The 15158-nt window shown below is 45.8% G+C and overlaps 1 protein-coding gene across 1 annotated transcript; it reads right to left on the bottom strand.

Moving 5' to 3' along the window:
* Positions 1-200: 200 nt before the first annotated feature.
* LOC132592366 (trypsin-3-like) lies at positions 201-13934 on the bottom strand. Its single transcript, XM_088671077.1, has 6 exons — positions 13802-13934; positions 12129-12239; positions 5755-5914; positions 4171-4312; positions 981-1247; positions 201-350 (listed from the first exon to the last, which is right to left on the bottom strand). Exons 1-6 carry the CDS (start codon positions 13932-13934, stop codon positions 201-203), a joined length of 963 nt encoding a protein of 320 aa, XP_088527203.1.
* Positions 13935-15158: the final 1224 nt, after the last annotated feature.

Here is a 15158-nt window from a genome sequence, read left to right as displayed (position 1 = left end):
ATACAGGTTAAGGGTCAGAGAGAGAAGATGAATAATCCCAGGGTCTGAAGTTACTTAAATATGTAACTCAACAAAACAAGTCCTTTGTGTTGTGCCTCCCTTCCCCCCCCTCTCTCTCTATATATACTCTCTCTCTCTCTCTCTCTCTCTCTCATATATATATATATATATATATATAGATCAGGGACCGAATGGCAGGTTTATTTCCTGAAGATGGTCTTGTAAATCCATTTCTGGAAGTTGGAGACTGCCGTGTAGACACCTGGGTATCTGGGGCTGGCGCAGCTGTGGCCCCAGGAAACGATCCCAAAAACACGCCCTTCACACACTAAGGGCCCCCCAGAATCACCCTGGTGGGAGAAAGAAAGGGGGGATGGAAACACAGTGGAGAGAATTAGCATTAAAGCTTTGTCAAAGCAGCTGCTAATATCCATTGGTTGTTTATATTAAAAAGCAAACTACATTTTTAAAAAAGTACGGTAAAAGTACATTTTAGGATCCAGTTGCTGGAATAGCCAGACAAGTTTCTTGGTGGTGGCCCCTAAGTATGGGCCATTAAGGTAACAAAGGAAGTGGCTCTGTGCCAGAGAAGAAACGGGTGGTCAGGGATGATGGTAATTGTAGTCCAAAACATCTGGAGGGCCGAAGTTTGGGGATGCCTGACGTAAGGAGCACCACAGTTCAAGAAGGATACTGACAAGCTAGAACGTGTCCAGAGGAGGGCAACCAAGGAGAGCCTGCAAGATCAGGCCAATGGACCAGCTAGTCTAGCCTCCTGTTCTCACAGAAGCCACCCAGATGCCTGTGGGAAACCCGTAATCAGGATTCGAACACAAGACCCCTCTCCCCTCCTGTGGTTTCCAGCAACTGCTATTCAGGAAGTGTTACTGCCTGTGACTGAGATACCAACTGCGCTAATCTGATCAGTTTCCCAAAGAGGCATTTAGTCTTCCGAACTTCCTCTGCTAAACGGCGTTTACCTGGCAGGCATCTTTCCCCCCAGTGTTGAACCCGGCGCAGATCATGTTCCTGGTGATGTATCCGGCGTACGAAGAGGAGCTGTTGCACTTCCACACGGAGATGATGGGGAGGTGGACGCTGCGCAGAGTGTCCGATGTCCTGCCCCCGATGGGAGTGGTGTAACCCCAACCGGAGACTTGGCAGAAACGTCCGTCCCGGACCGTGGCTCCTTGCTGGGGAAGGGGCACGATGGAGACAAAGGGGCTGTAGGCCACTGGCCGGTTCAGCTGTTTCGAGACATCAAGGGGTGGGGGTGGGGAAAGCTCACTTATTCCATCAATTACATCTCACCTGGATGCAGACCCTCCAGTTTGGGCCGGTGCCAACCGTTGGCATGCTCAGGTGTATGCCAAGAGCCCACACCTGAGCAGCAGCTCCACTGACCACCTCCATCATTGCAACCTTCTCACTCAGTTCCCATTTGTTCAAGCCCAGACATTGCTGCAACATCAGACAAAGGAGGATTGCCTGCTGGGTCATTGACTTTTTATTTTATTATTATTTTTAAATGATATTTACTGAGTTTCCATTTTATAACATATAAATACAATCTTTGTTTTTTCACATAAACTCAACCTCTTTTGAGCTCATCGACTTCCCCCCTTCCCACCTCATGGTTACTTTATTTCTTTGCTATATCATCACATTTCTAATTCCCCCCCTTTTTACCTTACATTATTCCCATTGTCCTATTTAATTTATCTGTAAAAAGGTAGAATTTTCAACCTTTTAAGCCTTTTCAAATCATTCCTGCCAATGTTGTTAACTGTTTACAATTGTCCTTCAAATGCGTATTGTATACATTTCCCCCAATCTTTTTGGAAAGCTTGATCTCGCTGGTTTTGGATTTTCCTGGTCAGCTTCACCATATTCCATCATCTTCATCTGCCACTCTTCAATTGTTGGTAACTCCTGTTGTTTCCATTTTGGGGCTATTAAAATTCTTGCTGCAGTGGTTGCATACATAAATAATTTTTGATCTTTTTAAGGAATTTCTTCCCCTACTATACCCAGTAAAAACGCTTCTGGTTTTTTAGAAATGTACGTGTGTGTGTGTGTGTGTGTGTGTGTGTGTGTGTGTGTGTGTGTGTATATCCCATTATATATCAAATCCCAGAAGGGGATTTTAGTTGGTGTTAACTACTGTGGGTTAAACCACAGAGCCTAGGGCTTGCTGATCAGAAGGTCGGCAGTTTGAATCCCCATGACAGGGTGAGCTCCTGTTGCTCAGTCCCAGCTCCTGCCAACCTAGCAGTTTGAAAGCACGTCAAAGTGCAAACAGATAAATAGGTACCACTACAGCGGGAAGGTAAATGGTGTTTCTGTGTGCTGCTCTGGTTCGACAGAAGCAACTTTGTCATGTTGGCCACATGACCTGGAAGCTGTACGCCGGCTCCCTTGGCCAATAACACGAGATGAGCGCCGCAACCCCAGAGTCGGTCACGACTGGACCTAATGGTCAGGGGTCCCTTTACCTTTACTACCACCTAGACACCATTTTAACAATATTTTCTTTCAATGCACTGCAGGCTGTAAATTTAATGCTTGCTCATTGACTCTTTGCCCAGCACTGATAGGTTGAATTGTTTTTTGAAATAGAAGTTATACTACAAGCATACAGCCTGTTACGTCATGTGTGTCGTTACCAGCAAGCAAGCTGGCAAAAACAATGTGGAGGCAGAAGAAGAGGAACAGTTGTCATAACGACGGTACTATAGATTTAGAAGGGACCCCCCCCCAAACCGGAGAAATGGATAAATGCTAGGATTTGCCCGGACACTGAGGTCCAGCACCGAGTGCCTTCTGGTGTTTCTCTCACTACAAAAGCCAAGTTACAGGGACCAGGCAGAGGGCCTTCTTGGTTGTGGAACACCCTCCCACCAGATGTCAAAGAGAAAAACAACTACCAGACTTTTAGGAGACATCTGAAGGCAGCCCTGTTTAGGGAAGCTTTTAATGTTTAATAGATTATTGTATTGTGATATTCTGTTGGAAGCCGCCCAGAGTGGCTGGGGAAATCCAGTCAGATGGGTGGGGTATAAATAAGTTGTTGTTGTTGTTATTATTATTATTATTATTATTATTATTATTATTATTATTATTATTATTATTAAGACATCACCTTGCCGACAAAGGTCTGTATAGTTAAAGCTATGGTTTTCCCAGTAGTGATGTATGGAAGTGAGAGCTGGACCATAAAGAAGGCTGATCGCCGAAGAATTGATGCTTTTGAATTATGGTGCTGGAGGAGACTCTTGAGCAGGCATCCCCAAACTTCGGCCCTCCAGATGTTTTGGACTACAATTCCCATCATCTCTGACCACTGGTCCTGTTAGCTAGGGCTCATGGGAGTTGTAGGCCAAAACATCTGGAGGGCCGCAGTTTGGGGATGCCTGCTCTTGAGAGTCCTATGGACTGCAAGAAGATCAAACCTATCCATTCTGAAGGAAATCAGCCCTGAGTGCTCACTGGAAGGACAGATTGTGAAGCTGAGGCTCCAATACTTTGGCCACCTCATGAGAAGAGAAGACTCCCTGGAAAAGACCCTGATGTTGGGAAAGACTGAGGGCACTAGGAGAAGGGGATGACAGAGGACGAGATGGTTGGACAGTGTTCTTGAAGCTACGAACATGAGTTTGACCAAACTGCGGGAGGCAGTGCAAGACAGGAGTGCCTGGTGTGCTATGGTCCATGGGATGACGAAGAGTCGGACACGACTAAACAACATTATTATTATTATTATTATTATTATTATTATTATTATTATAGCAACAACTACCAGACTTTGTGTGTCTTGGCCTTCCTTCCTTCGTCTTGGGCTACACCCCATCTGTGATGTATGTATGATGTTTCTGGGGGTGGTCTCGGACTCCAGGGCAGGCAATTTAAAATGTCTATATACGTAAGGGCGGGCACACCTTTGTTCTGGGTCCTCCTCCTCTCTCCTGCATGTGAGGGGAGCACCCTGTTGCAACAGCTTTAATAAAGATCAGGCTTACTAGCTGCTTTGCTTCTCAATATTCTCTGGTTGGTCTCTGTTATTTTCTCCTACCTATAGAGAACCTACCGATAGAGAACCTACAAAAGGACTCTATATGGGCTCTTGGGTACCCCATAAGAGAAAAGAGAAGTTTTCTTTTCTTATATCACCTTGATAAGCATGATGTCTGCATTTTTGGAAGTGGCGCTGTATTCTGGATGGACCACCATGCGGGCAGGTCGGAAGATCTGTTCCGTGCCTTCAAACGTGGAGAGCGAATATTCCCCGGCTACGATCAGCATCTGGTGGATTCTGAAAGAAGAGCAAGAAAACGAGAAACTACAAGAAAGAAGATTCCACCTAAACATTAGGAAGAACTTCCTGGCAGTAAGAGCTTTTCGACAGTGGAACTTTCTGCCAAGGAGTGTGGTGGAGTCTCCTTCTTTGGAGGTCTTTAAGCAGAGGCATGATGATAATGATAATAATAATGATGATAATAATAATGATAATAATAATAATAATAATAATAATAATAATAATAATAATATTTTATTTATACCCCACCCTCCCCAGTCAAAACCGGACTCAGGGCGGCTAACACCAATAAAATTACAATAAAATATAAAAAGCAATTAATTAAAATATAGATTAAAATACAATATTAAAATTTAAAATGCAGCCTCATTTTAAGTAGTCCATAAATCCAAGCCCAGGGAGGAAAACACAGGGGTCAGACTAAGTCCAGTCCAAAGGCCAGGCGCCCTGCGGAAAGATGACAAATCCCGCAGGGCCCTGGTCTCCTGTGAAAGAGCATTCCACCAAGTTGGGGCCAATACTGAAAAGGCCCCGGCCCTAGTAGAGGCCAATCTAGCCACCTTATGGCTCGGGATCTCCAGAGTATTGTTGTTTGTGGACCTTAAGGTCCTCCGCGGGGCATACCAGGAGAGGCGGTCCCGTAGGTACAAGGGTCCCTGGTGACAGCCATATGTCAGGAATGCTTTGATGGTGTTTCCTTCTTGGCAGGGAGTTGGACTGCATGGCCCTTGTGGTCTCTTCCAACTCTATGATTCTAACGGGATGAGGGTGGATTTATCCCAAACATGTCAGATTTGAGTTAGGCAGGGGTCTATTATGCAGGATTGTCAGATCTTGATATGTCTTTGGGCTTACCGCAGATGGGTAGTGTAGTAACCTCTCCAGAACTATATTAGACAGTACTTAATTTGCAGGAAGAGCTTTGCTGTAAAACTGGCAGGGGGGGGGTCCTGCCTAAAAGCTGTCCACTGCCCCTTTTCTCAGTTTTCCTCCTCTATCTACCTCCTCCTTCATGCTCCTTTCCCATTAAATTACTACTCTAAAAACTTTTCCTTTAGCCACTGATACAGAAAAAATTGGGGTGGTTGGGTTTTGCTGCCCAACTCCCCATGGGACTCATGAGCCCCCTAAGTCCATGTTCGGTCAGAGATGAATAGATGGAGGCAGGATGCAGTGAAAGCAAAGCAGATATTTATTTTTCTGTTGCAACAGAGTTCCCTCCCCTCCTATCAAGGAGGTAAGAGAGACCCAGAACCAAGAAGAAACATCTCTTTCTGCTTTGGATTTCAAACCTTTGCCCTGCTTTTGAGTTTGTGCAATGTTTCCAAATCAGTGCTGCCTATTTCTGACCGGCTCCTGCCAACCTGTTTGATGCAGGATGCCCGATGGATGGACCTGGAGAGCGTTCAGATGTTCTGCAGTGTGCCTTGGCTCCTTACCCTGTTTTGCAGTGGGCAGCGGTCAGGACCCAGTTCCGACTGATGAGGGCTCCACCACAGAAATGGTAGCCTGTATTCCTCTTCAGGGAGACCAGGTACTTGGAAGAGTGGGGTGAAACTATGTAGCCCCCAATGATGCGTTGGGAGTCACTCGCGCCATCTGCAGAGCGGAGGGGAAGAACTGTCATACAATAATCGGAATCTCTGAGGGGGCAAAAATCTATACACAGGACTCAGGTCCGTCTGAAGGCTCCCCCAAATGTACTTTTTAAATTGTACATTTATTACAGTTTCTGGACCTTTATGTGTGATCATTTCAACACAGCTTGGGCCTCACAAAAGCAGGTGTAGGGTTGCTGCGCACAACGCCAGTCCTACTCAGAGTAGACCAGTGCTTTTTCTCAAGGGGGGGCACAGGGGTACGCATGCCCCTAAACATTTGTGAATCTTTGTACTTTTGTCCATTTACTGCATTTATTTTTCCCGATTTGAACCATAAAAGGGGGGTTTTCGTGAGTCAAAATGAGAGTACCCCTAAACATTTTTTTAAGGGGGGAAAAAGCACTGGAGTAGACCCAATGAAAATAATGGGCATGACCCACTTAGGGCTGGTGACTTCACTGGGTTAACTCTGAGTGGGACCCATTCTGCTTCGTTTCCAATTAGCGCACACCCAATAATTTTCTGCTCTGATCTTGCTACTTTTTAAAACCACTATCGTTCCATTTTAGGGTTTTTCTTTGCCTTGTCCTATATTTGTTGCACTTTTGCAAGATGGCCTCTCCTGACTGGGCAAAAGACTGTGCAAACATCACTGGCCAACCAGTGTAAAGCAAAATGATGTGTGGGCACTCCAGTATAAATCTGCTACTAGTGCATTATTAAAGGAGGTTTTTATAAGGGTCAGATAGAACCACATGTGAGGTTACAGGGAACCAGACAGAGGGCCTTCTCGGTAGCAGCACCCGCCTTGTGGAATGCCCTTCCATCAGATGTCAAGGAAATAAGCAGTTATCCTAATTTTAAAAGGCATCTGAAGGCAGCCCTGTTTAGGGAAGCTTTTAATATTTAATGCTGTATTGTTTTAATATTCAATTGGGAGCCGCTCAGAGTGGCTGGGGAGACTCAGCCAGATGGGCGGGGTATAAATAAATTATTATTATTATTATTATTATTATTATTATTATTATTATTATTAGCATATAGGACAGGAAGCTATTAATAGATAGCCTTAGAGACACCTCCTCAGACCATCACTGATTTGCATGCCGGCCGTTGCCTCATTCATTTGCTCAGTTTTCAGAGAGAATTCAGGCAGCGGTGCTGGCGAATCCATTTTATTCTTATTCCAGTATTTTCTGTGTTGTTCTCCAGTCTTTCCTCAGACTTGATTCGTGATGATTCACTGCACTGCACCCCACCATTAAAATACAATTTCAGCAGCAGACTGTTCAGCGTGAATGTGCTGGTGAGGTTTCTCCCTCCTACTGGCCCTTTAATTAGTCATTTCCTGTTCTCTGTATGTGCCCGCTTTAAAAAGAAAAGAAAATACTGAAAGGCTACTACCAGTTCCCAATCTCTCTTTTCCACGAATGCCTTGCCATTTAAAGATAATGTTCTTTCTTTTAAAAATCAATTGGCTTTCTGCAGGCAATAGAAGATCTGATTGTTCCAGCAAGTTTTTACTGCTGTGAACATTTTATTACTAAATTCTTTATTGCCAAGTTTACTGCTACTTACTTTATGCTCAATTTTATTGGGCTAAAAATTTAAGAGGTTTTATTTTCTTCTTTGTTTTAAAAAAATAATCATCTGTTATTCTAACTGTTTTGCTCTTCCTACTCTTTTTGTTTTTTGTTTTTTTGTTTTTTAAAAAAGGGGGGCGGGAACCACTTCCCTAATCTGGTTCTGGAGTCAAATATAAAGGGTAAAGGGGACCCCTGAACATTAGGTCTAGTTGTGACTCTGGAGTCTAGCCGACTCTGGGGTTGCGCGCTCATCTCGCATTATTGGCCGAGGGAGCCGGCATGTAGCTTCCAGGTCATGTGGCCAGCATGACAAAGCCGCTTCTGGCAAACCAGAGCAGCACATGGAAACACCGTTTACCTTCCCGCTGTAGCGGTTCCTATTTATCTACTTGCATTTTGACGTGCTTTCGAACTGCTAGGTTGGCAGGAGCTGGGACCAAGCAACGGGAGCTCACCCCGTCACAGGGATTCGAACTGCCGACCTTCTGATCAGCAAGTCCTAGGCTCCAGCGCCACCTGGGTCCCTGGAGTCAAATATAACCCCAGTTAAAAAGACAAAACAAAAATTTAGATATGCTTGATAATGGTACCAATATATTGGGTAAAAATGAAAGTGGATTAAGGATGACTGTTTTGAAAACTGGAATTCAACCATAGCTGTATGTTCTGCATCCTGGAAGGGGAAACTTTGCTCGTTTCCTCTCATTATTCAGAGGGGGAAATGATGAGAATCACTCCGACAGGAGGCAGCGATGGGCATGGATGGCTTTGAAAGAGGATTTGACAAAGTCATGGAAGAGAAGGCTATCCATGACTACACTATGCCTCCAGGGTCAGAGGCAGTAATGCCATTGGATGTCAGTTGCTGGAAATTCCAGGAAGGGAGAGTACAGCAGGGCTCAAGCTCTGCTCACACGCTTCCCCCAGGCATCTGGCTGGCCACTCTGAAGTCTAGATGGGCCACTGGCCTGATGCCCTTCTTGAGTTCAGAGGAAACCTCCCTCGCATGGAATTTACTTCTGCTTAGATCTCAAAGGACATGTGCAGGGGTCTGCAAACTTTTTCAGCAGGGGGCCAGTCCACTGTGCCTCAGACCTTGTGGGGGGGTGGACTATATTGGGGGGGGGCTAAATTAATTCCTATGCCCCACAAATAATCCAGAGATGCATTTTAAATAAAAGCACACATTCTACTCATGTAGAAACATGCTGGTTCCCGGACCGTCCGCAGGCCGGATTAAGAAGGCGATTGTGCCGGATCCGGCCCCTGGGCCTTGGTTTGCCTACCCATGGTCATGTGGAACCACTGTTTTAATTTTCCTTCCAGCTGATTGCGAAAAGGCAACACCTGAGCAACGCAGTCTTCCTGTGGAGGCAACCAGGGACAGCTCTTTTAAATGCACATTTAAGGTTTGCCTTTTTGAAATATTAGTGTACTGTTTTCAAAAGAAAAACGGCTGGAAATTGGAAGAGGAGACTTGTCAGGAAGCAAGAACATCCAAATTTATGTTCTCTGGAGTGGAGATAACTGCTCTGTTATGCAGTGTCACTTTAGTTTGGGGGGGGGTTAAAGTGCTTTTTTTTAAAAAAAATAGGCAATGTGACTAATTTCAATCCTTAATCTGCATGTTCTTACACATGCTTAGAATCACAGAACTGCAGAGTTGGAAGGGACCCCAAGGATCATGTAGTCCAGCCCCCTGCAATGCAGGAATCTCAACTAGATCATACATGGCAGATGGCCATCCAACCTCTGCTTAAAAGCCTCCAAGGAAGGAGAGCCCACAGCCTCCTGAGGGAGACCGTTCCACTATCGAACAGCTCTTACTGTCAGAAAGTTCTTGCTGATGTTTAGCCTGAATCTCCTTTCTTGTACTGTAAGTTTAATCCATTGATTTTGATCCTACCCTCCAAAGAAGGAGAAAACAAGCTTGCTCCATCTTCCATGTGACAGCCCTTGAGATATTTGAAGATGGCTATCATATCTCCTCTCAGTCTCCTCTTCTCCAGGCAAAAACACCCCCAACTCCCTCAACCGTTCCTCATCAGGCTTGGTTTCCAGACCCCTTGATCATCTTGGTTGCCCTCCTCTGTACCATAGCTGCCAAGTCCGGATCGTAAAGATCCGGGATCGGCAGCGCGCACATGGGCATCAGAAAATGGCGGCGCCGGCGCCGGAAGTCGCTTCCGCGCATGACCGGAAACACGTAAAACACGTAAAAGCGACTTCCAGCGCCGGCGCCGCCATTTTCTGATGCCCATAGAAGGGCAAAGCGCCACCGGAAGTCGCGTCACGCAACTTCCGGTCATGCGTGGAAGCGACTTCCGGCGCCGGCGCCGCCATTTTCTGGTGCCCATAGAAGGGCAAGCGGCACCAGAAAAATGGCCAGGTAATTCTCCTCCATTCATAGCTGCCAAGTGTCCCGATTTAAGGGACAATACCGGGATTTTCCGCTAAACGGGAGACCGCCGGGAAACGGTAAGAAAAAAGGGGTTTTCCCGGCGGATACGGGATACTTGGCAGCTATGCTCTGTACATGTTCCAGCTTGTCAATATCCTTCTTAAACTGTGGTGCCCAGAAGTGGACACAGTACTCCAGGTGTGGTCTGACCAAGGCAGAAAAAAAATGGTACTATGATTTCCCCTGATCTGGACATGACTAGACCTCTGTGAATACAGCCTAGAATTGCATTAGCTCCCCCCCCCCTTTTTTTTTTTTTGCTGGAGGTGAATCCCACTGAACTCAGCGGGGCTTTGTTCAGGGAAAGCATGCTCACCATTGCAGTGCCTATAAATGAAGTTGATTTGCCTGAGGTTATTTGTTTAATTTACACAATCTGCAAAATCCCAATTTCCTTGGCAGAGAATCTGCATCGCCTTGGTGCGAAATACCCTACAGCTCTGCAGCGCAGCAGATGCTTTGCTTGCAAAAAGTCTCCTTCATCCCTTAAAAAAAATTATTTAAAGGATCAGCTAGCTAGCAGGTTGATTGGCAGCCCCTCCGCTTGGTTCCTCAAAGGCCTGCTGCCAGTCAGAGCAGGCAGTACTTAGGTTACATGGTGTATACATTGGTGTATACTGTGAGGGCTGGTGACCATTGGGACTGGTAGGGTGGAAGCCAGGGAAGCCAAACAGTAGGTGGAATCAGAGCCAATGACAGGTGGAGGCATGTCAGTATATTTTTGTCCAGTGCAGGGTGGGGTGGCTGAGAGCAGACAGGAGTTGGTGGGGCAGTGCCCCATCTGCCCTAATAGACCAACCTGTACTGGGTGAAAGGCCAAATCAATAGAACCCAGAGCCTAGCTACTAGCTTGAGCTGATGGCCAACCCTCTTGCTCCACCTCATCCTCTTCCTGCAACTGGTGGTTTCATCCAATCTCCCTTGCTTTAAGACACAAACAGTAGAGAGTTAGTTCTCTCTGCTCTCCGCTTCCTTCTCTGGCAAGGAGCGTCAGAGCGGAGGTGGATATCCCTCCAAGGACACCCTCCGATGGATCAGCTACTTTGCTCTCCTCTTCTTCCCGACAAGAGCGAAACAAAGGCCATATATTATTCATGTTCGTTTTCTCGAAGGGGAAGTCGAGGAACGAGCAGCAGAAGCCCTGATTGTTTTTCACAGGTTTTTTTAAATTATTATTCGCATCCTGAGGCCATAGAACAGCAGTGGGAGACTGTTATCAGCCGGAGAGCCGCATTCCCTTCAAGGCAGCTTTCCAGGGGCCACATGCCAAGAGCGGATGGGGCCAGAGGAAAAAGTGAGCAGAGCAATGAATGTGCATTTCATCTTTGTGCACTAAGATAGTTTCATTACACACCCCTATGCTGTGGGAATTTACAGTCAAATCCAACAATGCATGTTTGCTAAATAAGGATATGAAGGGGTTAAGACTCACTGAGTTCCTGATTACTAGAGAAGGCACTGTGTGATGTCACTTCCCTTGAGTTCTCTGATGGGGGGGGGAGTCAAAAGGGTCTAATATTTTCTAGTTCTCCCTGCCATAGAACTCATTCTCTCTTTTCCGCTGTGCTTCCAAGGCAGATAGACGTCTGTCTGGTCTTTGGTGGAGACTCCATTTTTTAACTCAACTATGTATTTTGTAATCTAGAAGTAGAGTTTGCCGGCCTTCCTTGAATTACTTTTACTGCTGGAATCGAGGGCAAGACTTTTATGTGAGCAAAACACTATTTTTATGCTTGATTTACAGTCTGTTGCATGGTTCTTTTCTTAAGAGTGTGACACAAGAAAAATCCAGTCTGTTTCCACAGCCTGGATAAATAAAAATAAGGTTACACAGCCTGCTTCCAAAGTTTCCGCTTTAATGCTGCAAGTAGGGTTGCCAGACTCAATAGAGGACAGGACTTCTGTGCCTTTAATTGCCCTGCTCTCTTTTGAGTCTGGAAACCTTAAAGAGAAACCAGCAGACCCTTTGCTTGGAAATTAAACAAAGGATCAGATATGAAAGCCAGGAAGGCAGTAGCTGGCCTCCAGGCCTGCGGTTCATCTCCCTATCTATTCTTTCTTGGACAACATTCTGAAAGCAGAACCTGGAAAGATTTCCGGGCCTATAATGGATGCTGGTCCTCTCATCCCACTACAAAAGGCATATGATGCTGGTACTCCCATACCTTGCCACACCTGTAGATTCTCATCACTGCCAAAGGAGCCTCCGGCTGCCTCATCACTCCTGGAGACATGCTCAGGGTCGCCAGCTTTTGAACTGATCTGTGGAGTCGTCCCTGGAACAAGAGCGTGATGTGCAGCTGTTACTGGCCCCCCTGAGTTGCCGTCTCGATTTCTTACAGATTATCAATGGGTGGGGAAGGAGCGGTTTTGCATAAAATTTGCAGATACTCATTTTTATGTGGATATATCCAGGTTTAGGAAGAATGGCTATAATTTAAAAAGAAGCACAAGGCGTTGCAGTGCTCTCATCATAGTGGGGGTGTCCAGCTAGAGATTAGAGGAAGAAATCCAGTGCACTTCTCATTTAAAGCTGAATCCATGAAATTCACACTTTCCAAAATAATATGAGAACCAAAACACAGTGATCCGTCAAAGGTTGCACATACTGTAACTGATTTTTTTTGCAATGCAAGTTCTCCAGTCAAATAATGTTTACCAAAATACATGCTTTACAAAAATAAAAAATAGAGGTGTGCATAAAAATAAATATGAAAGCAATGTACAAAATGCATTTGGTCAGGAGAAATTGCTTGCAAAAATGTGTACATGGGTCAAAATTGAGTACAAAATTGTGCTGCTTAGGAGAAATTTACACTAGAATGCTGAAGAATTTTCATGAGAGGAGAGAGAGAGAGAGAGAGAGAGAGAGAGAGAGAGAGAGAGAGAAACTGAATTTAAGATGGAAAAATCAGAGGGTTCAAGAGGACCAAAATGGACTGATCCTTTCCTCCTTATTCCCAAAGCAGCCAGCTGCACTGATTGGTTGAATGCTTTCCTCCTGGATTTAGGAAAACAATGTGCAGCTTAACAAACTGCAGCTTCCGGAATTCTTTGGGAGAGGCTATGACTGTTTAAAGTGGCATCATAGCACTTGAAAGGTATGATGTGAAGGTGGCCTTAACTTGCACTTTTCAAACCAGTATGTAAATCGAAACACAGCCGTCCTTTGAAAGCTTTACGTGTCTGAATTTTGCAATGCGGTTCTCCAACAAAATAACGCCTACCAAAAAATTGTATGTTACAAGAAACTTGCACTAAAAGGCTGATAAATTCCTATTAGGTCTTTTTTTTTTTAAAGGCTGACGTAGAAATGTGGATAAGCTGAACTAAGGATGGAAAAATGTGAAGCTAGAAATGGAAAGATAGGTCCATCCTTGCTGACAAATATGTCCAGCTGGAATGTTTGCAAGTCGACGAAACAATTAAATGCCACCTGGGTTTAGCGAATCCCCCATATTGAGGAGACCATTCCAGCACCAGCGCCCCTGGTTTTGAAGCAGATTGGGTGCAGCGCACGCTAAGTAAGCAACAATCCCGTTTGTGGCACGTTACTCACCAATCAATGGGAAGAGGAAAAGCAGGAGCTTCATCCCTTGCGCTAGCTGCCTGTTCCCACGAAACCGCCCGCTGAAAGGGAGCTGCCTGCAGGACAGGCACTCAGTGAATCACCTCTTCCTCTCGTGCCTGGGCATCCCGGTTCTTCTTTCAGTTGCCATGACAACCCCCATCCCCATGAGAACAGTGGGTCATTCACCTAAGAGGTCCTTCAGGGACGCCAGCACCTGGTTGACTTCCCTTCACCTTACGTTCTTCTCAGCTTCCTCTCCCAGCCTACCCAGCCCCTTCGCGTTGGGATGAGGTGAAGGGCACCCAGATACTGCCTTTTGCCAGTTTGGGCTGTGTTCCTCTTCCTTGGCCAGCTCCCCAGGCCAGCAGCACGAGAGCCGCTTCCTAAAGGGGGCTTCCATCTCTCACCGCCTGGCACACGGCATTGCGGATCCTGCCAGGACAGATCGCTGACAGCGAAGATCCAGCTTCTCAGTGCAGATGCTCTATGGAAATCCTTGGGGTGAAGATGAACCTCGACCCCTCTTGAGGGGCAGAGCATCTGTGCCTAGGACACAAGCAGAACCAAGCTCAGCATCTCTGATTAATATAATAATAATAATAATAATAATAATAATAATAATAATAATAATATCTTATTTATACCCCACCTATCTGGCTGGGTTTCCCCAGCCACTCTGGGCGGCTTCCAACAGAAAAATAAAATACAGTAATCTATTAAACCTTAAAAGCCTCTCTAAACAGGGCTGCCTTCAGATGTCTTCTAAAAGTCTGGTAGTTGTTTTTCTCTTTGACCTCTAGTGGGAGGGCATTCCACAGGGCTTGCGCCACTACCAAGAAGGCCCTCTGCCTGGTTCCCTGCAACTTGGCTCCTCGCAACGAGGGACCCGCCAGAAGGCCCTCGGTGCTGGACCTCAGTGTCTGGGCAGAACGATGGGGGTGGAGACGCTCCTTCAGGTATACTGGACCGAGGCCGTTTAGGGCTTTAAAAATCAGCACCAACACTTTGAATTGTGCTCGGAAAAGATATCAGGTGGCATTCTCTTCCTGGTGTTTAATCCTGGATTAGATGGAAGATTGCTTTTGCTCCTTATAAAAGCAGTGCCATGTGCATTGATGAGTTCACGGTTAACACACACACCATGGTGAACACCAACTTGGATGGCTTTAAAAGAGGGTTAGACAAATTCATGGAGGACAAGTCAATCCATGGCTACTAGACACAACAGCTATGTTCTGTCTTTGCTGTTGGGTGAAGAATGACTCAGTGCCACTTGCTGGAATGTGCATGTGGCCAGCTGTCCTGAGGTCCTGCTTGTGTGTTTCGCACTGGCACCTGGCTTTCCACTGAGAGAATAGGATCTGGAATAGGTGGGCCTTTGTCCTGGTCCAGCAGCCTCTCCTTATGTCCTTAACATGCAAGGAGGTCCCAGGTTCAATCTCTGGCTTCTCCAGTTAGAAGCATGAGGTATCAGGTGATGGGAAGGAGTCGTTGCCTGAGAAGATCCTGGGGAGACGCTATGCATCAGAGTAGACCACGATATATAATGAACTGGGGAGGGTGTGTGTGTTGAAAATAACCTTTTCTATAAAAAAAAACCCAAGGTCTTCCTTTTAGGAATTCT

This window comes from Zootoca vivipara, chromosome 6, assembly GCF_965207765.1.
Source record: "Zootoca vivipara chromosome 6, rZooViv2.hap1.1, whole genome shotgun sequence".
Taxonomy (NCBI): Eukaryota; Metazoa; Chordata; class Lepidosauria; order Squamata; family Lacertidae; genus Zootoca; species Zootoca vivipara.
Note: the sequence above shows the minus strand (reverse complement) of the source record. Positions and strands in the feature narration are given on the sequence as shown.

Excerpts from the sequence above, each read along its gene's own strand:
- LOC132592366 (XM_088671077.1), bottom strand. The coding sequence starts at position 13,934 with ATGGAAGCCCCCTTTAGGAAGCGGCTCTCGTGCTGCTGGCCTGGGGAG. Across the intron at positions 12,240-13,801 it reads TCCCAACGCGAAGGGGCTGG|GGACGACTCCACAGATCAGT; the intron begins GTAGGCTGGGAG and ends CTCTTGTTCCAG. Across the intron at positions 5,915-12,128 it reads GAATCTACAGGTGTGGCAAG|ATGGCGCGAGTGACTCCCAA; the intron begins GTATGGGAGTAC and ends TCCGCTCTGCAG.